Genomic DNA, 23,187 nt, shown 5'->3' with positions numbered 1-23,187 from the left:
TTTTTAAATACATTAATCTTCCAAACTGCCAGCGTCACCCAATTAAACAAATATTTTCCATCCCATTATCATTTGCCTTCAGTCCCCTCTGGTAAAAAACCGATACCAAAAGTCATCGAGACTACAAAATACAATGCAGAAGGAAGTCAGTTAAAATCAGGGTCTTCGATGACAACACAACGGGGTCAACGTTGGGTGTATCATCAGTCTTCACGTCACCTTTTATCAGAGATACCTCTGGCAAAGAAGCATGTGATCGAGCGTATCATAACGACTATTGCAAAAAAATTATGAAATCCCACTGATAGCTCCTATTTTTGGTACACCACACACACACACACACACATACACACACAGCAACAACAATATATTTAATTCATTTGTTATTTCGACCGAAAAAAGACTTGCCATTGATTTCTTCTGACAACCGTATGACTTGATTCGATCCAAAACTACACAATTAAAAGACAAATTGGAGAAATATTTATCCTGGGAATACTGTATGCAACCAGTTTAACACAAGAGTATTCAATGGGCTTCATGTGGGCTTTATTACATACCGAGTGTCATATACAAACATTTTGAAATAAATTTATGGATTGTATAGTGTCGATCGGCATTTATAAACCTGATTTTTTTCATTGCGTTGTTTCATATCTTGATAACAATACGTACAAAAAAGAAAAGGATATAATATTTTCCTATTGAAAAATATATTATTTTATAAATAATATTTTTATTCTTTAGTTGATGTACACTACATTAACACGTTGAGAAAAATACAATTTGCATATCACCTTATAGAGGAAAGTGTCTTTAGTGTGGAGAAAACCCCATGCAAGGGCTTCATATTTCAACCGGTAATGGAATTAAGTCCCCTGTCAGTGTCGATTTACCTGAAGTGAAATCTGCCCGGCACTCGCAGTAGTAGTAGCGAGCACTCGCGAGTACTCAGTCAATCATCTCCGGCGCCGGATTCTACTCTACAAGATTAAATATTTCCGGTATCTATTCGCAGTCAGTCAGCTAGAGTCACACTCTAAATCTTGAAAACTTTCATCAGACATTTTTCCGATTAGTAATAATCTGCTGCGATTGCGTTACTTTTATCACCCCGACACGCGTGCAATTAATCTTATCGTCGTTCTTCTCTATGTTATTATAATTTGAAAAACTGCTGGCACGACGGTATATATTGAGCTGATTAGTATGAGCGAAGGATCGAGTCCAAGTGCACCAATGGACAGCATGGACGTACTTGAGCTGAATTTTCTGACAGTGCAGTTGGGCGATGAAAGCCTCAACAAAATTAAAAATAATAATAATAATAAACGAAACGACAGTGAAAGGATAATCAGCCTGAATCAATTGTCACGGCATGACAGGCATGACGACTGCTGGATCGCTGTTTACGATCGAGTTTATGATTGCACAGAGTTCATCGCTAAACATCCCGGAGGGCAGGACGTTATTCTGGAATATGCCGGAAGGGACGCGACTCTTGCCTTCGTCGGCTCGGGACATTCCGCAGAGGCTACAGCCATTCTTCAGGATTATCTCGTGGGTCAACTGCCGCCGAATGAGAGATTGTTTGTCGTGCCTGCTAATGACATTGAAATTGTCAGAAAAGACTCCATGTGAACCACATCTGTGTAGCTGTGAATATGATGAAAAGTATTTCAATTTAATCTATAATTTTCTTATGTGACATATTATATTTCATATTACATAATTCATCGATAAGTATTGAATAAATTATTTTCTCATTTTTTATTTATTTATTTTCTTTATTTATTAAAGAAACCCAGCGATTATAAAAATAGTCGACACTTTTTTGAGTAATTCTAATAATTGATATCTGATTAAAATTTTAATTAATGGCCATGGGTAAAGCTCAACAATAATACTTACAATATACATTTGAAAAAAAAAAGAAAAACAACATTATCAAGATGGAGCTACAGATGGACCCCAATAGATGGCACCCTAAAAAGCGCAGAAAAACCCGGCCCATGGTAACTTAGCAACAACACCATAACCTTTCGTAATAAATGCTCAAAATAGTAAAACATTGGAAGTGTAGTAGTGTAGAGTGTTTTGCTGTGATCGAGCACAAGTGATCAAACGTAAAATATTATTGATTATTATCCCTGAAAAAATGCACCTTATAAAAAACATCATTTCGATGCCGTTATTCAGAGGAAATACCTGTCTCTTAAAAAATCTCACTTCATCACCGAATTTGTGCACAAAAGTTGCAAATGAAGGGGAGAATGAGGTGCAGTCAGCAAAGCCGAATGTTCAATTGGGTGGATTTGCAAAGGCATTCGAGAAATTTAATGCCCCTGAGCCACAAGAGGAACCCAAGCAGAACCCGAGTTTCGCTAGTCTCTTGAGGAATTCAAAATTCATTGATGTGAGTCGATAAAGCGAAATATGGGAGACAACTTTTCAATGAAAATATTAATTAATACAACCAAGACAATTAATTGAGTATTGTTATTCTTTACTACTATCTAATCAGACCTTGTCTGTTTATGGTGATTATTATATGCAGATGGGTGCCCCGGAGGGAAAAATAGTGACAGGAAAGATATTTCAAGTCGTGGATGATGACTTGTATATCGACTTTGGCTGGAAATTTCACTGCGTGTGCCCCAGACCTTTCAAAAATGCCCAGTAAGCTTTAACAAAGAATAGAAATTATTATCATTTTCTTATTTTTACACGTTGGATTGTAGGGAGTACGTGAGAGGTGCATCTGTACGACTGCGGGTGAAAGATCTGGAGTTGTCGGCAAAATTTCTAGGTGCTAAGACGGAACTCACTATATTAGAAGCTGATTGCACCTTGCTCGGATTGATCAATAGCCCAGCGAGGCAAACGACAACATAAAATTGTTCCTTCCATCATAGTTCTTTGTAATAAATCATTTCTTCTTACCAATGTTCTTGTTCTTGTTGTTATTGTTAACAACTATGTCATTATTTTATAGTGGAAACTGCATTGAAAAACATTTGTTTATAAGAAAAAAAAGACTTTTTCAGAGGAGATCTGCAATATCGAGCCCTGCTTAACCACCTCATCACAATTTCCGTCGCCATTTTCCCTAGAGTGTGTTCAAAACGGAATGTGTCCATCTGAGATTGTACAAACGACCCCCCCGCCCCCCGCGAGCACGGTTGGCGCTACACCCCACCACACTTCATGGTTATAGTAGTGTGCACCTTTGGAGCAACTCAGCAACTTCGAACTCGGAATAAAACAACGTACTCCGGCCCGGATCATTTTCATATACGCAGTGGTTTAAAGTGCTAATCCCCAATACAATCACCAGATAAAGCTCCAAAAAACCAAAAACATAAGTTGTCGGCCGAAAGACCCCCCAATGAGCTCAGCACACAGGGCAATCCGCCGCCACAAATCATGACTGCGAAGACGATGATAACCACACACACAGGCGGATGTTTGTTAAATGTGTAACTTGTATATTTGATGGATGTGTGAAATTGTGAGGGAGTCGCCAGTTTTGTCGTCGAGTCCAAGTGGGAGTCAGTGTTTGGTAGAATAATAAAATCAAATTCATATAACACTAGATGTGCTAGACGTGTTGTGCCATTAGCCTCAGGCAGCCCTCGTTTATTTTCCCTCTTCGTAACTACAACTTGCAGCAACGACAACAACAACAACAACAACAATGAAACAATATGCGAATATGCATCAATTTTTTGATTATTATAATATAAGAATAAGAATACACATGTACACGTGTGTGGAGGGTGTATATATTATTATATATAAATATAGATTGTGCAAACTGCTGTCACCTTTCGTGCGCAATTTGTTGGTAACGAAATGATTGGAAAATTAACGAGCTGGCTCTGGGGAGAATCGGAGCTGTTGTCAGCATTTTTTGTTTTCTTTTGTCACAGATCGAGTGATTGAATCGGCTCGGCAACGATGAGCGTCGTAGCGGCGTCTGGCAGTCAACAAGTCGTGAAGGAAGGATGGCTCCAGAAGAGAGGTAATTGGAGTTGTATTTGTTTTTTCAAGCAATCCTGTTATTCAATAATTTTTATATAAATGAATTGAATTTTCATTTTTAAATTGACAGGGGAACACATTAAAAATTGGAGATCGAGATATTTCGTGCTTCGGGATGATGGGACACTCGTGGGCTTCAAATCAAAACCCGATCAGCAAATGGCAGCAACAGCACAACCGCTTAATAATTTCACTGTGCGGGGATGTCAGATCATGTCCGTTGACCGACCAAAACCCTTTACCTTCGTCATTCGGGGATTGCAGTGGACTACAGTTATCGAGAGGACATTTCATGTGGAGACTGAGCAGGAGAGGGAGGATTGGGTTGCAGCAATTAGGTTTGTTGAGGAGTAATAGTTGCAAAACTATAAAAAACTATAAAAAACAATAAATCAAGAGTCTCTTTTTTTTCTTTTCCCCCTGTACGTAGATACGTAGCCGATAGATTAGCTAGTGAAGAACAACACTTACAGCAACCCTCAATGCAACTATCATCCTCATCTGAAGACGTTGAGATGGAAACGACTGGTGGTGGTGGTGGAAGATCAGACTCTGGCAGTTCCCTCGGTATCATCTCGACCGATGGTCATGGCAGTATCGACGAGCTCTCAGCTAAATTCAGCGTGCAGGGAACATCGAGTAGTAAAAGCAGTGGCAAGAAGAAAGTCGTAAGTTTTGATAAGCTAAAAAAGAACAATGAAAATCATAAAGAAAAAAAAAGTGTTAATGACTTTATTCAGCGAAAAAATGTAATTCTTTACTTCAGACTCTGGAGAACTTTGAATTTCTAAAAGTCCTCGGCAAAGGTACATTCGGAAAAGTCATTTTGTGTCGTGAGAAAGCCACAGGTCATTTATATGCCATCAAAATACTGAGGAAAGAAGTGATCATTAGAAAAGACGAGGTTGCCCACACATTGACGGAAAATCGGGTATTACGTACTACAAGTCATCCATTCTTAATAGTAAATCAACTTTACATTGTTTACATTGTTTACATTGTAAATGAAATCACCTACTTGTAACAATTGATAATTGTTTGCAGTCTCTCAAATACAGTTTCCAAACAGCAGATCGACTATGTTTTGTCATGGAATACGTCAACGGTGGAGAGTTATTTTTCCACTTGAGTCGCTCGCGAGTGTTTGGAGAAGACAGAACGAGATTCTACGGAGCTGAGATTATATCAGCCCTTGGGTATCTTCACTCACAAGGCATTATTTATCGTGATCTCAAGCTCGAGAATTTGCTTCTCGATAAGGATGGACACATCAAAATCGCTGATTTTGGACTATGCAAAGAGGACATTACCTATGGTAAGAGAAATATAATAATTTAAAAAATTAAAAATGAAGAATGCTTGTTTTTATTGTAATAGGAAGAACGACGAAAACCTTCTGTGGGACACCCGAATATCTGGCACCGGAAGTGCTCGAGGATAATGATTATGGACGAGCTGTCGATTGGTGGGGTGTCGGTGTCGTTATGTACGAGATGATGTGCGGACGTCTTCCATTTTACAATCGTGATCATGAGAAATTATTTACACTCATACTGTTAGAGGAAGTCAAATTTCCAAGGACTATCTCCAATGAGGCTAAGGATCTGCTTGGTGGTGAGTAGACAAAATACTTTCTCCAACTTGGCTTTCACTTTTCTTTCACATTTACTTGGTTTAAAAAAAAAAGTCTTTAAACACCTAAATTATATCCAGGTTTATTGATCAAAGACCCAAGTAGACGACTAGGTGGTGGTCCAAACGATGCAAAAGACATAATGAGCCACGCATTTTTCTCATCAATCGACTGGTCAGACCTTGTCCAGAAGAAAATAGCTCCACCATTCAAGCCTCAAGTAACTTCCGAAACCGACACACGATACTTTGACAGTGAATTCACTGGTGAAAGTGTTGAATTGACTCCCCCAGATCAGGGATGCCTAGGTAGTGCTGGTGGTTTGAACTCAATCGCCGAAGAGCAAGAACATTTTCCCCAATTTTCTTATCAAGAGAGTCACTCGGCTGCTACATCTTCCATTTCAGTGTCAATCACCCACTGACCTACATTGTCAGTGGGTGATTGTTTAACAATTCTACAAGACAATGATAAAACCAATAAGAACAGAGTATAAGTTTCGTTTGCTGCATGTTTTATGGTTATTTAAAAAACCACGTATGAAAAAATTTGATTGAAAAAAATTTACTACTTTCTTGAACAAATTCTATAACAAATTTCATTTATTCCTTGCGCCAATTCTATTCAAGATTATGCATTTTTACTCTGTCATTTTGTTAAAACATTAACATTTTCATTTTCCTATAAAAAAAAACAAAAACTTTTTTGGGCATAAATTGTCCAAGTTTTATTAGTTTATCATAATACAATGCAAGGAAAACAAAAGAAAAAAAAAACTTGTGAAATTCTTGTTCAACAATTGTTATAGAAATAATCGCAATGAAATGCATTGAATGGAAAAATAAACATGTATATACATGTTTTTTCTTTCAAGTTACATAATTTTTAATACGATTGGTGCAAAAAAACCAATAGAATTTTCTAATAGAAAAGTTGAATAGATTTTTTTGTTAAATCTTTGCATACGTGATTATTCGGTTATGAAGGTAATTATGTTGTTGTGTATGTCCGTAATTAATGGTACCTTATCGTGTACGTTAAGATGAATCAATTGAAAATTGAAATGAAAATTAATTGTAAAAAGAAAGGTAAATTTTGCTGATGAAAGGCTGGGCGAATGAATAATCAGTTACATTGGTGCATTTTTTGTTTTTGTTTCTATTTTGTGGTAACAACAACTATGTAGCATACAAAAATGAAATGAAAATGGTGAGAATGAGATGAATTATAACCATAGGAAATTGAATATATTATACGCTACTATAATTATATATTATAAATATATTTATATTTTAACAATTAAAGTAATTACAATACGGTGGATTGTTGTCGTAATTTTATTTCGTCCATTTTCTCACATTGAAAATAATATCGTAATTTTGATGTTTCATTATTATTATTATTATTATTATTATTATTATTATTTTTATATGATGAGGATATGAGGATATGTTGTTTGTTTAAAACTTGTACCTTTAAGAGTCCATGATGTTTAGTTTGGAGGATATTGGGGGACTGGGGTGTCCTTGATCATCCAAACTTGGTCGAGAACAGCGCCAGCTTTGTCGTCGGAGACCTGAAAAATGTAAATTTATGTTTAAGATTAAGAAAATAATTGCCAAGTGTTTTGTGACATTTCAGTTACTAGCAATTTTTTAGGGTAATACCTGTTCTAAATACAAATGTGTCTTGTTGAAGACTTTCATTCTGGTGTATCCGTAGTCAGCGCTACGAAATGCCGACCAATAAGGTCTCTTTGGTATAAACTTCTCTCTACCCTCCTTGCAACCTGCTGAACCTGTTACTATGTGGACAGGTGCTTTGTAGTTGTTGTAGGGCTTCTCGTAACTTCCGTTCATAACTTTGAAATTGTACATGGGAAAGAGTCTCTCGTAGCTGTGCTCGTGGGCCCACAGCTGGAGGTCCACTCGATGCTTGTAAAGGAGATTTTCGAGACCGAACCAGTTGAGGAATGGAAGTCCAACTCTGACGAGGGACTGATGATTGGTGCAGTCGTCAGTGTTTGCATTGCTGCAGTACATTGGACGGTGGCCAAACGTTACAATCCATGGCCTCACAACTCTGCAATGATGTATTCATTTTTTCAATGTTAATTTCTTAGAGTGAGAGAGAGAGAGAGAGAGAAAAAAAAAGAACTCACCTTGCAGCTGGTTCATTCGCCCTCTTGAGATCCTCATCGAGCCACTCAAACTGCTTGACCAACTGCTTGATACCATAGTTCATGAAATAATAAACCTCAGTATCAATGGCTATAAAATGCACTGGCCCCATATCGAAACTGTACCACAGCCCCTGTGAGCTTCCTGGCATGGAGAACCTGGCTCTATAATTACTGAAATTATATTTCTCCTCGTGGTTCCCAGGGACCGTCATGTATGGCAAGTAAGCAGCGATCCCTTCAATCTGCTTCATGAATTGATCCCCAACTCTGGCCTCATCGGTATCCATGTCGTAGGCAAAATCCCCGACATGGATCGCGGCATCATAGAGGCCCCGTTGAGTCTCTTCTTGGAGTCTGGAGAGACTCTGGGCATTCTCATTCCCCATGTCCCCGAAAATCACTATCTGGGGGGTCCAAGTTTTCGAGTCTGGGGGAGTTGTCACGTAGAAGATATTCGACCAGCCAAATTTACTACCGCAATGATATACTGGAGACATGAATGGAAAATTGTGACAACTACTGGTCAATCTCACTCATGTATATGAGATTTCAAGTTTGTAAAATTTGCTCACTGTATTTCTGCCCCGGTGTTAGATCCCTCAAGTACACCCTATGGATGTACTGATGACGTTTCTGCTTTCCTTCATCAACAAATAGAGTAGAATTTCCTTTAGCAGTGAAACCAAACGCTCCAATTCCATATTCGACAATGGATTCTTTGGTATCATCTTTTGTACTCCAGGTTACAATAATATCACGAGTGGTATCTAAAAAAAGACAAAAGCATACAAAAAAAATTGTCAATATTCCGCCGCCGAATTTTATTCAAATATCACATAACATAATATTTTTTTTGCAAAATTATTACTCAATTGATAAATTTGGCCATTGAAAATTTTTGATGAATGCGGGTGTATGTGATTTGGTACCTCCAAAAGACAGATGTACTGCCTCAGGTTGATACTTGACAACGGACGCCCACGCACAGCTTGTAAGGCTCAATAAACCGACTAATACCGACCACATCTCGCTGAATACTGAAAACAATTGCCACCAGACACACGTAGAGGATCAAATTCCTGAAAACAATGAACAATGATTGATTAATCTATTCCGAGTAAAAAAACAAAGGAATTATATCAATGGATGAGCTCGCTTTAGCCCTGGAATTTCCCACAATATTCAATGCACCAAGTGTCACATCTCACCTCTCAAATATAATATCACACTTAATATGCTGTAGAACATGAGTTTCAACGAGTTGGTCCCTTCAAATATTCACATTGCGTGAATAATGAAGAGGAATTTGACGCTATGTCAGAACGATGACAGGCCAAACACTGACACTACACTGTGCTCAGTGATCACAGTGTTGATGACTCAAGCCACTAAACAAATCCCTGACATTGTTTCCGCCAATCAGATGGCTTTTGACAATGGAAGCCTGGACGATGCTCACGTGATTGGAGGGCATTAAGGTAAAGTTAGGTTCATTCAACATCACTATTCACTTTATTTTTTTTAATTTCCAGTAAAAATCTCAACAATAAACCTCAATGAATATTTAGTTATTATGAACAACCTGCAGCAGCTGCGTTCAAATTAGTGTTGAGAGGGAGAGAGAGAGAGAGAAGAGAAGAAGCAGTAATTTTCAATTAAATTCTGTAACAATGGCCTTCGATTTTCCATTTAACCGAGTTTAACGTGAATGAGAATGAACAATAGTTGACATGGTTGCCTTTGTCATTTTGTTGATACTTTTTTGATCATGCTGTATGCATGGCATGAATGGGTGAAACTGTCGTCACAATAAATGCCGCTGATGATATTATAGCCATATCTGGGACATGGATGGGAGAGTAAGTGGGTCTCAGTGACTCGATCCTCAATATTGATCTCTCGACACTCTTTTTTTTTCTCTCTCTCTCTCTCTCTCTTGGTACTTTCACGCCAATTGGCGCGCTGCATTCAAACCCTCCATACTATCGTTCCGACAACATTTCATAAAATCATTTATTAATTTTTCAATTTGATAAAATTGTATAAATATGCTGTACATGGCGTTGTTATATACGCTTTTACTTTAATGGATGACTCATCGTTACCTCGTTTCATCATACTTTTACGATGGAAAGGAGAACACACGGAGCAAATATTTGCCTTCATTTGAGTTTTTAGGTAAATGAATATTCATTGAATAAATTGAAATAATAAAGCTAATAAAGTCAAAGGTGGAAAGTCAATTGGTTGGCATTAAAAAACGACGAAACTAACAATAAAGCCATTGAGTCCATTGAATGAGGTTTCGATTTGATAATGAAAGGACTCCCTACGTCACGATCCTCCAGGAGAGATAAGATATACTTGTAAGTGACAAATACGCAGACGCCGCGCATCCCTCCATAAGTCCGAAGCAACCCCTCGATTCCTCAATTCCCAGTGTCCAGTGTCGGGTTGGTACCCACCGACGGTGGTCGATGCGCTTCACCCCCTCACTGTATCACCTGGTATCACCCAAAGGGCGTTCGTCGCGCAATTTAAATCTAAACGTGTTTCGGAAAATCCCCCACCGCCAGCAATTTACCCTAGTGATATGGCATCATCCCTGAAGATGATGGATTTTCTATCGCTAACCATTTACCTGACATGGAAATTTTGAACATCATCATCACAGTGGAACAACAACTCATGAGACTATTTTCCAGCATTGATAGACACATAACATGATGGGGCCCACTGACGGGCCCCCCCGCCCCTCGGTCGTTTTTCAATAATCATCCATTATTTCTGGAGTATTAAAAATAAAAACAAGCTCAATGAAAATAATGGTGTTTTTTCTGACAAACGCGCCTTCTCGTGGTTCGTCTCGAAGCGTGTGTACTGTGTATGGTCGCGCGCGCGCGCCGATATCCATCCCATGGTCGTTATTATGCGCTCGGGGTCAGTGAGATAAGTGGAAACACTCATTATTTTATACCTTCCCACGTACCGTAAACACTAACTCGTGTACGCAATAATGACGATAAATAGTTGATTAAATTCTTCGACTGAAATTTCAGTATTATTATTATTATTATTATTATTATTATTACTATAATATTATTAATTTATTAAAAAATAGTATTATTGTGATTGTCGATGCTGGGGGTGGATGGTGGTGGTACGTAATGTGACAGTGATGAGAAACGTGCTATCTCGGTCGTGATGATGCTTGTGTGATCCTTTTTTTATTTATCCACTCGATAAGATTTGCTAATATGCCAATTTACAATTTAATCTTCCGATGATTCTTCGTGCCAATAATTTTTATCATAATTTTTTAAAGTTCATTGAATGATGGGTGTCGATGGGTCAATAAGGGAATATCAGAGCGTTCGGCTGATGATCAATTTAATTGAGTGCTAGGATTATTACTATCCATTTTCATTCGATAGAGGCTGCAATCATGGTCGACCTTGGAGGATACATCATCATTCTCATGAATGATAATGGCAAGATCAAACTGTATGGTAAGTGTGCTGCTGTGCTGTGCAGCTATTACTCCGTAATTGCAGATTTCGCGGCGACTCTTCTGGGAATTCAGAGGGGTGCAATTGCAATTTTGCCATGATTATTCAACGATTCATCAATTTTCATGGCTCAAATTGGTGGAATATTTCGAGAATTATGAGTCATTTCGCCAATTATGGGGAATCGGGGGGAAAATGTCGTCGGTATGGTATTTCCAAAATGTCGAGTAATGTGATATTTTATTCTTATAGGACGTATGTATTCAACAGGTTGATTGTTGATTGAACATATTGATAATTCGGTGGAAAAAATTGAAATAATAATATACTCATTTGTACAAAGAAGAAACAATGTTTTACTATAAGAATTTTGACAATTCAATGAATTTTTGAAAACCAACAATTGAAAAAAAAAAATTTTTTTAAGCAATCCGAAATATATATCATTATTTTCCATTTCTCTCAGTAGAAATGGGATAAATCTGTTGGAAATTGCAATATTTTTTGAAAAAAAATTCACAAAAAACAATAAAATTCTATTAGTAATTATTGAAGGAAACTATATTAAATTCCCTCGAAATTACACAATAATTAATTAACATTAATGTAGGAAAAAGTTAATAACCACCAAGATGATACATGTATTTGCATGAAATAATTGCAGGATCATCAGCGGATAATGCTGATTACCCAGAACTGGGGGATGAAATTTTGGAAGTCAACGGCCGGACACTAGAAAATGCAACTGATACCGAAGTTAGTCAGCACATTCTTCAGGTAATAAAACATTCTCTTATTATTACATTACGATAATAAAAGAATGTAAAAAAAAGAAACCACAACTCCGTAGAGCGGAAATTTTTTCTTTATGCAAGGCAAAAAGCGACTCAATGCGATTTATTTCCACAATTTCCACTTGATTTCAGTGCATCAAATCGGGGACAATAAGCCTGCAGGTGACGCGCCGAACGGGCAACAAAATTAGTAAGTCAGTGAAAAAATATCTTGTCTGAAAAACAATTTGAATTATTGGATAAAAAACAGCTTCTAATGATGAATCCACACATGCCTCGCAGTGGCTCGTAGCAACTCGTGTATTTCCGTCCGTAGTTCCACCTTGGCCAGGTAAATATTTCTCCTGTGGTACGTCTCAGGTGAGCAAGAGAGAGAGAGAGAGAGAGAGAGAGAGAGAGTAAAGGATAAAGCAACTATGGAGTCGTTACGTTGTGTTAAACCGGCGAGAATGCAACCTTCGGTCCTTTCCTGGTCTCAGTAACTCCGCGATCATTGGCACGGGCTCTCGCGGTTTCTTCATTAATTAATCATTAATCGCATCGAGGGGAAATAATTTGTTGATTGTTCCACCGAGTGCTTGTGACTTCCGAAAGGTGGAGATTTGTGCTAAATATCATCACCATTCGCACCACGTATGCAACATGGATTATGCACGTTATTCTCAATTGATAATAATTGCCCGTTAACTATTCTAACGCAGGTGAATAGTTCCCTTGTCATAGTAAAACGTTCATATGGAATTTCCAATAATCTCCTCATTCTTTTCGCATATGTGTATGTCAACACGTAATACAGCTGTGCTAATTATTCTCTATGAAACATGAGACGTAACGAACATTGCGAGCGAATTTCCGCGAGAAAAAAAACGGTCATTATTTCGTGAAAAAAAAAATCGGAAAAAAAATCGAGGAATCACTCCCGAGGGGAGGCGGTGCAAGAGCAATATGAAGAAGAGAAGAGTACTTAAAAGCTATTTTCAATTGTTACTCGACTAGAGACCACTCGTCAAGTGCATTTGTTGAGTGTCATTTTCACTTTTCAACAATTCCATTTGACGTCATGTCACTGCCGATGTGGGGTTTTCTGAAAATTTTTAAAATATTTTTTACCACCGGTGGTACGTGCCGAGCTGACCTTTTACCACTAATCAGTGGATGTCGAGTTGGAAAGTGAAGGTATAACGGATTTTAACGAGGTCACTTCTACATGTCACAGATGTAATAACCAATGTTTTCATGCATTTGATGATGCACAATGGAATTGTTTTCATTTAGTTAAGTTGATCTGTTTGGTTAATTCTGCTCGACTCCGCGAGGGTCTCGTCTAGATTTTTATCACACAAAGTGGAGAGGGAAAGGAGAGAAGTGGTTTGTTATGTGCCCACTGTAAAAAAAATGGCAAATATTTTTCCTACATTAACTTGAAAGAGTGTTGTCTGAGCGTTTGTGTGCGCGAGAAGAGTTCTGTACAGTTATAAAACAGGTTTGGCGTCTCCTTTCCTTGTATATGATATGATGATATATCGTGACGCTCCGTTTAAAGCTGAAGAACTCACAGGATAGGTATTCTATTGGTTCCAATATAGCATTTATGATTGATAGGTATTTCTCGATATACTATAGTTCTGGAGTCTATTGATAGTTTTGTTGTTCAATGGTATTGACAAACTCATTGCATTGCATATTTTCTCCCTGGGAAAAATATAATGAGTCTACTGAAATAATTGCAATATTAATATTTCATGACTTGAATTCCATTGTAACGGGATTGATACTTGTTATGGTTCTTCTGACACTAATTCCACGGGTATTATTGACTGTTTCGTTGTTAGTATAGCAATGCTATTGGTATAGATGTCAATAGCAGTGATATTATGAGCCTGAAAGCCTCATTTAACGCAACTTTCTGCTTTCCTTGCTGTCATTTTAAAATAAAAATGTTCAATGAAACCTATTTCATAATAGAAAAAAATCAATAGTCAGTCATAAATAGACATTGGCCAGCTCGGAATAAAAAAATATCAGATACATGGAATATTTATTTTTCCTATGAAATTCTTTAATGCTTGCTAGGTCCTTCTCGTATGTGTCGCATTCTCTTATGCAATGACTTGTCGTTAATTAGTGATGAATCTCAGCCGCAGTATGTTCCACATTTTTCTTCAGTGCACTCATTACATACTACAGCCAGATATCCTGATTCACTCCGAAACAAGGCTTATTCCGTGATGATATTCCTTTAATCCAATCGATATAGTGGAGGGAAAATGTCGCTGACGTACATTGAACCAAGCGCGAGAGCGAGAGTCTCATCGTCGTCTCGTGTTATTTTTTCCTCTCCTGCGTTTTTTCTTTTTTTTATTTTTTTTTATTTTTATCGCTCAGAGCCGTCGCCATCCAAATATAAAACCAAGCCTATCTGCCTTGGCCAAAAGCTCAGTCGACATCAATGGAGATGATACATTCGACATTGGGTGAAGCTAAAGCTCGGGATTATTTGGATTTTTTCCGGGGAAAAAATGCCGGGGGTGTGGCAGGCTGCGACTACCTGTTATCAGATTGTTGTTTCAAAGTTGTTGTACGGGTGCAGGCGCGCCAAAAATGACGATGACTCGGGCTCGAATATTGTTGGTGATTGTGGTGATGGGAGGGAGTGGGGGAGTGGGGAGAGCAGCCCCAGGGATAATTGCCCCAGCTGGTATTTCAATCTGGATGATATCAAATTTATTGATGATGATGATGATGATGATGATCGTGGTGGTTTAAAGGGTATTTCGTGATAACAAATTTACCCATTTTTTATTCGTTTTGTTGTGTCTCGGTGGATCAGACCGATCAGCATGAGATCAATTATAAGATCCAATGATTCAAAATTGCATTGAAAAACTTGGCCAAGTCACTAGAAAATTCTATTGCAAGAGTACGGAACGTTTCTGTAGAGAAAAAGATATTTTCTATAAAAATCACTTAGCTTAAATTGTTCAAGAGAAATAGAGTGTAGAAATAATAATTAAATTGACATTTATAAAAAAAAACTCTTTATTTCTATTGTTAATTACTTTTTGACCTGCGGCAGAAGAATTGGACGGGCCAAATGCAGAGAGAATACGAGATGCCTGGGTAATTGCACTCGAGAGGTAAGTACCACTTAACATTTGCAAAAATAAAGTAATTTCACATGACAAAGGAATGAAAATCATTGCTTCTAGGGGTGCTCGAGAGCGACTGCAAAAATTACCGGCACTGAAGAAAATTCAACCGAGGGATATTCAGGCAATACTTCATCAACAGGTAAAAGTCAGGAATGAAAAATTATTCATATAACTGCATTCGTATGTTTCGACCGCTGGAGACAACATTTCATTATAAACATATTGAGGATTTCTAGCTATTTTTCTGGGATAAATGATAAGTTTCGCAGAAAAACGACAAAAATTGATCGTTCAGCATGCACAATAATAACGATAATTTCCCTTCATTAATATTTTAATATAAAATATACTGATTTAACATTCATCTATGAAATTTTTTCTTAAAACGTTATAGATAAAATAGAATTTTAATATTTTAATGAAATAACGAGTGAAAGATTCCTTTCATTATTTATCTGATTTAGAGGGGAAAAAACACGTTTATTTAAAAAAAAAATAATGATTAATATTACGTTTTGGTGAATGATAGATTTGAAATAGTATTTCCACTTTATCTTTACAGCATAGCCTCTCCTATTCCGTACCAAATTAATGCACATAATATTGAGCCATGGATGAAGCTATCGCACGATAACTTATCTCTAAATCTGTAATTGCATTCCACTCAATCCCTCTTCGGCTGTACAAACTAAAACGTATTTCCCGAACAGTTACCTAACGACAGCTCATGAATCTTTTATGCATGTCTGACAATTAATCTGTCATGTCGGTTTCCTCCTCAAATATTTCAAACGCAGAACAGGAGTGAAGAGTATTTTTAGCAAGCGATGATCCTCACATTTTCATCAGCTATGTTTTGAATTTTTTGACGAGAAAAAAATTATTAACAATATTGGGGCTATTTGGGATGTACAGATAAACGAGGGCTCAGCCTCTACGAGTACGGGTGAAACCCCTGAAAAAGACGTGACCAACAGCCACATCACTGTTACTTTGGCAGATGGGTAAATAATATCCAGTTATTGTGGATTTGAGGATGTCCATGTACTTTGAATAATTCTTTTTGTTTTCCTCCAACATTTCATTTCTCTTGTTCAAAATGAAATGTTTTTTTTCTTTTTCTTTTTCAATTTTCTTTTTAGTTTTAAAACGTTAAATGGAGGAGAAAAATTGAGTAAATCTAGTGGTATTTTTTTTTGCATTTTTTATTAGAATTTTGCACTGAAAAAATTCAACTTTTTGTGAAAGATTTTATGACTCTGATCTCCTTTCACAAATAATGTACAATTTCAAAAACTAATTGTATCGCAAAGTGTAATTTTTGAGAATGACAATCTCTCTTATAGTAAATAATTTCATGCAATTCAATTGACAATATATAGAATTATAGTAGAATATTGGCAAAGAAACTGTCACAAGTACTTATGGCTATCCTCAATATAATTCCCTTTTGGAATGATGTAGTGAGTTCGATTATTGCAATGCAGTATGTTTGTTTCGTAATTTGAGATTATTAAAAATGCAACAGGATCATCCCTCGAGGATTCAATTAGCCTCGAATTCCAATGTACAGCAATTTCCTAAGTAAAAATAGTTTTTCCACATTTTTTTTTCCTTCTACATGTAGATGATGTTTGCTCGAAAAATTTCTTCCTATTAGGAATGTTAATTTCCATAAGACTTTTTGTTATAGGATTTACGATATAGAAATTGTACGAATTATCTCAAAGATGATGTTGTAGAAATTGTAATTGAATATGAATATCACCTCTTGCCCTAAATTAGCGAGTAATGTTATTCTTCTCTCTTGTCTAGTCAACCTGGAAATCGTAATATTCCAGTCAAGTTGAGCAACGGAACGGTACGGAAGGACGGTTTCGCCAACGACGAGATAGAATCAAAAGACGTTAGAAGAGAGGCGTTAGAAAAACAGAAAAGCTACCCCGAAGAGCAAAAGCTCCAGGTAAACTCATCCCTGTACTATAATTATTGAATTTTACCATTATACCGATATACATATGTCTCTAAATAGCCCCGAGTGACGACCAACAGGATCAATGAGCGGCGAGCCAGCAGTCCATTCCAGAATGGTAGAACTGAGGTGCTGATTGGGGAACCCGAAGGCGGACCTAGGTCACCCAGAGGCTCAACTTCATCGGCCATCAACGATGGAAATTTCCTGAATTTTCCTAGAGAAATCGACAATCCAGAACCCATTTGGAGGTAAGTCAATAAAAAATTCTCCCCTGGCATTGGATAATTCAAGAGTTAATTCAAGAGTTGAAAAGTGAATGAATATTATTTATATCTAAGGCGAATGTACGCGTGTACATTTTCATAGAAAATAACCAATTACTAAAATATTTTATTGAAAAAATCCATAGTTGAGACATTCTCTTATTTCCTTTTGATTTGTAAAATTAAACACAAGTTGGAAAATTTGAGGAACAATATCTCAATAGAGATCTCAAAATCAAATCCTAAATCCTTTTTACCTAGAATATTTTCCATTGAACATTGATCCTATTGAAGGAAGAGATTGTTTTGCAGATAAGCTGCAGAATTCTCTAGGGGATTCGTTAGATTTTGTTAAATGAAATGGTGTAATCAATCAAATAAAACCAATTGTAAAGGGAAGGAATGTTTAAACGTCTCTTCCCTCTCTTTGTGGTGGTTAGTACGGAAATTAACAACACATGATAATGCTCTTGGAATTAATGGTTTCATTTGTTATCAAAAGGTGGCGCGAGGGAGTCCCTTGCGGTTGTCTTTTGAAAAGAGAAAATTCTATAAATTTGTCTTTTGCGCCAGTTTTATTGCAGTTAAATGACCAACATCAACATGTATAAATTTTTTTTCTATAAACTATCAAAATTTTTAATATAATTAGCGCAAAAAACAAATAAAATGTTCACTACAACTCCAATAGAATTTTCCCAATTTTTAAGAAAAAGCGCTAAAATTTCATTGAAAATGTTGCTTTTTTTTCTTTTTATAATTTGTCAAATGTTGACCGGAAAATTTCCAGTCTCTCTAACGTCAAAACAACTTCAGTGTCATTGTAGTGTCAGAGTCCACTACTCTCTTTAATGAGAATTTTTTCTGCCACAAGACATGTTTCAATTCCAATGTCCAAAGATATTAAAAGCGAAAAATGAAGATAAGATGAAAAGTAGATGTATGGTCGATGTACGATGTAGTACATTATAATTGATGTTGTTTCAAGTTGCTCCCTCACCAATTTATTCATGAGGTACTCGTCGTACTTGCATGGCAGGCCAGGAACACCGTGTTTACAAATTTTTTTCTCATATTTCATGATATTTGAATTGGTTGATGAAATTGTCGAGTAAAGGTTCATGAGGTGTGGACGGGATGCATTACACTCAGTGACGCATTCTCAATAGAAACAATAATCAATGCAGCGTGAGAAGTGTGAGAATAGTTATAGTACACTCGTTGATGCGCATAACCTCGTATCGGTGAAAAACCTCGCTAAAAATGTAGGAAATAGTACACGGTCATGGTGTTAGCATTGGCTACTCTACTCTGCGGAGTCAAGTAATATACTGTCATGCTGGGTGTAAATAGGTGTAAATAGGACATTGATCCACCACCCAATTGTCATTTCAATGCATCTCTCAAGTTACATTAATGCCGATCGCGTGTCGTCTTCGTCTCATGTAACATGCCTTGGAACAACACCTTTGGAAAAGACAATGGAACTTGGCCGATCAATGGAAAACATTTTAGTTCAATTATTTTATTTTAAAATTTTCACAATAGAGGTCGCGCAATTTTCTACCATTTTTCACATGTTCTCCTTTATTCAGCAATTGTGGATCGTTCATGTATTTTAAAAAATGCATCATTACTATGTATGTTCTACGTTGAGTGACGAATTGCCTATCATTGAAAAATATTTTAATTATTAGACTTTGAGTGGACGTGACCCAAAACTTGGGAAAAAATAAATGTCGAGAAATTTATGAAAGAAAGTCTCAATATTAGAAAGATACAGTGCGAAAACTAGTAGAATTTGCAATACGAGCTGAATAGAAATTCAATAGTATTTTCTGTCGAATTGGCTAGATTTTTCGATTCATATTTGCCCCAATATTTTTCCTCCTATCAGTTCCGTGACGAGTCGTTGCTGTTTACACCACCTGATACTGAACTCGGGATCTTTAAAAGCCCCTTTTGTAGAGGTTTAGGGTTTAGAGTTTAGGGTTTGTCCCCCCTTCCACCACCTGCCTCCACCTGCTATGCCTGCTCGAAACCGTAGGGGGAACCGTGAGGGGGCCCTGAAAAAAATATGCACCTGACAACCGGAAAGGACCCATACCACCGTCCTTTCTTACTTTCCACTCTACTCTCTTTAACCATCACACATGACTCATGTATGCACATAATAGTCAAGGGTCTGCCGGCGATTGATAATCGCCGGTGGCCACGTGGGCACGAATTGGCTCGACAACTAACGCTATATCCGATAAGACTCATATAATCAATGAATCGGAAGACACATGAAGAAAATTTAGTAGAAAAACACAGCGCTTTGGCAAGTATATTGCATTTTTATTTGTTGCTCATCGTAATACAATTCGAGTGGGAGAAAAAGTTGAAAAGTTGTTGTTCAAGAGATGTTGTGGAAATCATAGACTATGAATCAATAGATTGATATCTATACTGATCTGACTAAAATTTTTTCCCACGTGAATAAACAATTTCGGAAAATTTTATCCTCCAACTATACTGCCTATTATTGTCAGTCAATGAATTAAAAATTTTCCCACTATTGACATTTGATATACTTATCTCCGAGAAATAAAGACGATGAGACTAAAAATAGGGAGACGTGTAATAAAAATCTCTCATTGTAACGACGGAAAGCCTAAGCCAGTCAAATGAAGTCAGAGGCAATGAGTACAGCAGGGGAGCTCTTGATAAGCTCCTTGATATCAGGTGCTAGTCGGCGATGATAAAGCTGACTAGCATTCCAGGCCGCCAGTTCTCATTTTCACTCTTTAATACTTACATCTCAATTAAATTTAGTACGGAGAACAATTGTTCGGTCGAAATTATTGGTAAATTTTATCATCTGTAATAGGACTCTAGTAAATGATTGAAAATATAGTGCTGGGAAAAATTGCAACTACATTATAAGGAGCATGGATTATTGTTTGGAAATAATTTCCAGCAGAGTGATTAATATTGAATTGTATTTGAGGGAAAAATGAGTCATGAATATAATAGAAAATTCTACTACTTGCGCAGTTTTACTGTGTGTTTTTTGTTATAGATAATCTCCAATATAGAAACTAGCATTTTATAGAAAGTTCAATAGAAATCCAACAAGATTCCAGGTGAAATTCAAGTCAAGTTAGATGCAATTTAAACTAGAATAAAAACACAAATTTCAAAGTTTGCCTAGATTTTTAATGAATTTTAAATTCAAGAATATTCAAGAATATAAGGTTGGGCTCGAAAACTGCAATCGAAGTGAGATTAGGATCGCCATTTATCGGGCTTTGTTTGTGACGAAAAACAATTTTTTTTAAATTCAATTTTCGAAAATTTTCACCACTCTATTGTCAGTGAAAATGATAATATTTCAATTTTTACTAGACTAGAGTTTTATTATGGCTGAATTTTAACATAAATTTTTCTCCGCAACTAGATATTTTTTTGTTAATCGTGATTGATTTTGAGAGGGGATGGCTTTCTGCACCCCTCAGTGCACGAACCGGTACTGGAATGCGGCTGTTGGATGCTTTTCCACAATCCCCAAATTTAGGTAAAAATCCCTATTTACTTGAATTCAAATATATAACAAAGAACTTTGGTAAAAATTGTAAAATTGTCATAGATATTGAAAAGTTGAAAAGAAAGTCTCCATTGAAATCTTTGCCGAATGAAAAGCGATAATCGCCTGAGAGAGGAGTTGTACTTATGTACCATGTTTTTCGAATGTAAATATTTAGATATTAATTATAATGAATAGTGTCTCTAAAATAGCCGGATTTGTCTATCGATCACCTGCGAAATTCAATATTTCATTTGAAGGACACAATCCAGTTTCACGATCAACTAATATAAGAATTTCCAGCATTTCCAATATACATATAACAGATCTATCTTGAGGGGCCGAGATAAAAAAAAAACCTTTGTAAAGTTGTCAAGCTTGCTCCCTGAATTCGGTCCTTTGTCCTCAGATGCGGCGGTATGTTTCCTCGACCCCCAGTTCTTTTTCAAGACCTCAGCCCCAAAATTGCCCCTTTTCCCCGAAATGCCGACTGATTTTTTCTTTCTCCCAAAAAAAAATTTTTAGTCTTTTATTTTCTATTAGAAAATCCCATGTTTCTCCTCTTTACGTTGTTTAGTTAGAAAACAAGATGAAAAGCAAATTTTTCAATGAAATTTTTTAATAGGCGAATTGTCAATGTCGTGTTGAAAAAAATTTTGAAAATAATACACTTTATCAAGGAAGTTGGAGTGACAGGTATAGTAGAGCAGTGCACTCACGTATATCAGGATGTCTCAGGACTATCCCAAGGTAAAAGGTGCCAAGGCTCCCTCCAAGTATAGCGTATAATATTCCCTCCTCCCGAGATAGCGTGAGAATGGGTTGTAGTTGCTGATGGTGAGCCCGTAAAACGCCACCGGATAGGATTCTCAAGACATGAAAGTCGAGTCAGACACTGAAATAATAATAAACATATTGGTGAAATGCAAGAGTGTTGGTCACCTCATATATGTATATAATATGTACAGCGAGGTGCTGGGGCGTATCGGGTTTCGCGAAACCCGTCAAAGTACCTCCAGTACAGACATTTGAGTATAGAGTTCACTCGAAATTCCAGACGTACGCATTCCCCGGTGTACACATTCATATAGAGCCCTGTTTTCTATTTCATACTCGTACTGAGACATCTGCTTACATATACTCCATTCACTATTTCCAACACTACAGTTTTCAAGGCAATTTTCGGTTTTACTTTCACATGATGGCCTTGGCATTGAGATTTCGTGGAAGGGGCATTGACATTTTCTACAAGTTTTACTGAGGAATTGTTCATTTCAATTGAATAAATTTTATTTATTTACATTGAAAATGGTTTTTTTCCTTCATGTCTGATGATGACTACTGGCACCAATAATCTCTCGAACGCTCATAAATAGCCCATTTCCCCATGAAGGAATCGGTGACTTGAATGCCTGTAGAGCAGTCTAAACGTTTTGAGACACCCCGTAGACTACACTGCAGGAGAACCAAGAGGTGCAGCCATACCGCCGACTCACATGTTTCCCTAACGGCCAGTGTCCCTTTGCCCTCCGCGCCCCTCGCCGTCATTCACTGACTCACTCACTCCACAAATGCATTCGTTCGTAGTATACTGAGGACAAGTGCTTGGGATTTGTTCTCTTCCCCCTCCAGCCACACGGCTACGGCTACGGCTCCGGCCCACTCCGCAGTGCTCAGTGTGTGGAAGCCTACAAACTCACAAACTCACATCAGTGCAAAGGCGTCCGAGCAATCGTTAACGTCATTTATTTCAAAAATATTATTATAATATAAAAATCACATTAATATAATAGACTGTCAATATTTTCGTCACCTATTGGATATTGGTAAAGAGTGCAATTGAAAAATCCGGAAAAATCAAAATTCTTCGGTAGAATATTTGAAAATTATAATCCGATTCTTTACATTCAGAATATCACGATAACGCAAGAATTTTGTGATGAATGGAGGCGCAGTAATAGCGAAAAATATTGAATCAAGTGTAACGGAACGGAGACTCGAATACCTGACGCCATCCGAGTGTCTTGACTCACATGCTTGAAAAAAAAAAAAAAAAAAAAAAAAAAA

The 23,187-nt window shown here is 37.1% G+C and overlaps 5 protein-coding genes and 1 long non-coding RNA gene across 9 annotated transcripts in view; 4 read left to right on the top strand and 2 right to left on the bottom strand.

Moving 5' to 3' along the window:
• The first annotated feature begins 1,050 nt into the window (after positions 1-1,050).
• LOC107040036 (cytochrome b5-like) lies at positions 1,051-1,773 on the top strand. The gene has a single exon (XM_015259940.2). It carries the CDS (start codon positions 1,210-1,212, stop codon positions 1,639-1,641), a length of 432 nt encoding a protein of 143 aa, XP_015115426.1. The 5' UTR covers positions 1,051-1,209; the 3' UTR covers positions 1,642-1,773.
• Positions 1,774-1,956: 183 nt separating this feature from the next.
• LOC107040035 (28S ribosomal protein S28, mitochondrial) lies at positions 1,957-2,946 on the top strand. Its single transcript, XM_015259939.2, has 3 exons — positions 1,957-2,416; positions 2,558-2,679; positions 2,742-2,946. The coding sequence occupies exons 1-3, from the start codon at positions 2,159-2,161 to the stop codon at positions 2,893-2,895; spliced, it is 534 nt and encodes a 177-aa protein (XP_015115425.1). The 5' UTR covers positions 1,957-2,158; the 3' UTR covers positions 2,896-2,946.
• A 276-nt stretch (positions 2,947-3,222) lies between these two features.
• On the top strand, positions 3,223-6,998 carry LOC107040057 (RAC serine/threonine-protein kinase). 2 transcript variants are annotated; one of them, XM_015259977.1, is made up of 8 exons: positions 3,223-3,551; positions 3,933-4,024; positions 4,115-4,382; positions 4,475-4,712; positions 4,811-5,008; positions 5,089-5,359; positions 5,422-5,658; positions 5,758-6,998. In XM_015259977.1, the coding sequence occupies exons 2-8, from the start codon at positions 3,961-3,963 to the stop codon at positions 6,099-6,101; spliced, it is 1,620 nt and encodes a 539-aa protein (XP_015115463.1). In that variant the 5' UTR covers positions 3,223-3,551; positions 3,933-3,960; the 3' UTR covers positions 6,102-6,998. The 2 variants fall into 2 exon arrangements, with proteins under 2 accessions (XP_015115463.1, XP_015115462.1); XM_015259976.1 differs by having other exon boundaries at positions 3,223-3,562.
• On the bottom strand, positions 3,591-6,334 carry LOC114841310. Its single transcript, XR_003783087.1, has 4 exons — positions 5,438-6,334; positions 5,063-5,354; positions 4,806-4,915; positions 3,591-4,727 (listed from the first exon to the last, which is right to left on the bottom strand). It is a non-coding gene; the product is annotated as an uncharacterized LOC114841310 (long non-coding RNA).
• LOC107040058 (acid phosphatase type 7) lies at positions 6,999-9,551 on the bottom strand. The gene is made up of 6 exons (XM_015259978.2): positions 9,068-9,551; positions 8,789-8,938; positions 8,432-8,626; positions 7,839-8,346; positions 7,345-7,759; positions 6,999-7,253 (listed from the first exon to the last, which is right to left on the bottom strand). Exons 2-6 carry the CDS (start codon positions 8,883-8,885, stop codon positions 7,170-7,172), a joined length of 1,299 nt encoding a protein of 432 aa, XP_015115464.1. The 5' UTR covers positions 8,886-8,938; positions 9,068-9,551; the 3' UTR covers positions 6,999-7,169.
• A 776-nt stretch (positions 9,552-10,327) lies between these two features.
• The window catches only part of LOC107040042 (MAGUK p55 subfamily member 5), a 25,603-nt gene continuing 12,743 nt past the window's right edge, over positions 10,328-23,187 (top strand). For 2 of the 3 annotated variants that reach the window (XM_015259957.1, XM_015259956.1), the window contains exons 1-8: positions 10,328-11,368; positions 12,033-12,145; positions 12,295-12,352; positions 15,239-15,299; positions 15,372-15,453; positions 16,230-16,318; positions 17,130-17,277; positions 17,347-17,537. In XM_015259957.1, coding sequence (XP_015115443.1) covers positions 11,305-11,368; positions 12,033-12,145; positions 12,295-12,352; positions 15,239-15,299; positions 15,372-15,453; positions 16,230-16,318; positions 17,130-17,277; positions 17,347-17,537 — 806 coding nt within the window. In that variant the 5' untranslated portion in view covers positions 10,328-11,304. The remainder of the gene's footprint in view (positions 11,369-12,032; positions 12,146-12,294; positions 12,353-15,238; positions 15,300-15,371; positions 15,454-16,229; positions 16,319-17,129; positions 17,278-17,346; positions 17,538-23,187) is intronic. The other variant, XM_015259958.1, reaches the window with a different exon arrangement.

The sequence above is a fragment of the Diachasma alloeum genome, unplaced genomic scaffold, assembly GCF_001412515.2.
Source record: "Diachasma alloeum isolate Michigan unplaced genomic scaffold, Dall2.0 Dall_scaffold_00315, whole genome shotgun sequence".
NCBI classification, from domain to species: Eukaryota; Metazoa; Arthropoda; class Insecta; order Hymenoptera; family Braconidae; genus Diachasma; species Diachasma alloeum.
The sequence above is the reverse complement of the archived record's forward strand: the minus strand, read 5'-3'. Positions and strand labels throughout refer to the sequence as shown.

Coding starts and splice junctions, on each gene's coding strand:
- LOC107040036 (XM_015259940.2), top strand. CDS start 1,210: ATGAGCGAAGGATCGAGTCCAAGTGCACCAATGGACAGCATGGACGTA.
- LOC107040035 (XM_015259939.2), top strand. CDS start 2,159: ATGCACCTTATAAAAAACATCATTTCGATGCCGTTATTCAGAGGAAAT. Junction 2,417..2,557: donor GGAATTCAAAATTCATTGAT/GTGAGTCGATAA, acceptor TATTATATGCAG/ATGGGTGCCCCGGAGGGAAA. Junction 2,680..2,741: donor AGACCTTTCAAAAATGCCCA/GTAAGCTTTAAC, acceptor GTTGGATTGTAG/GGAGTACGTGAGAGGTGCAT.
- LOC107040057 (XM_015259977.1), top strand. CDS start 3,961: ATGAGCGTCGTAGCGGCGTCTGGCAGTCAACAAGTCGTGAAGGAAGGA. Junction 4,025..4,114: donor AGGATGGCTCCAGAAGAGAG/GTAATTGGAGTT, acceptor TTAAATTGACAG/GGGAACACATTAAAAATTGG. Junction 5,360..5,421: donor CAAAGAGGACATTACCTATG/GTAAGAGAAATA, acceptor TTATTGTAATAG/GAAGAACGACGAAAACCTTC.
- LOC107040058 (XM_015259978.2), bottom strand. CDS start 8,885: ATGTGGTCGGTATTAGTCGGTTTATTGAGCCTTACAAGCTGTGCGTGG. Junction 8,627..8,788: donor AGTACATCTGTCTTTTGGAG/GTACCAAATCAC, acceptor GTCTTTTTTTAG/ATACCACTCGTGATATTATT. Junction 8,347..8,431: donor AACACCGGGGCAGAAATACA/GTGAGCAAATTT, acceptor TCATGTCTCCAG/TATATCATTGCGGTAGTAAA.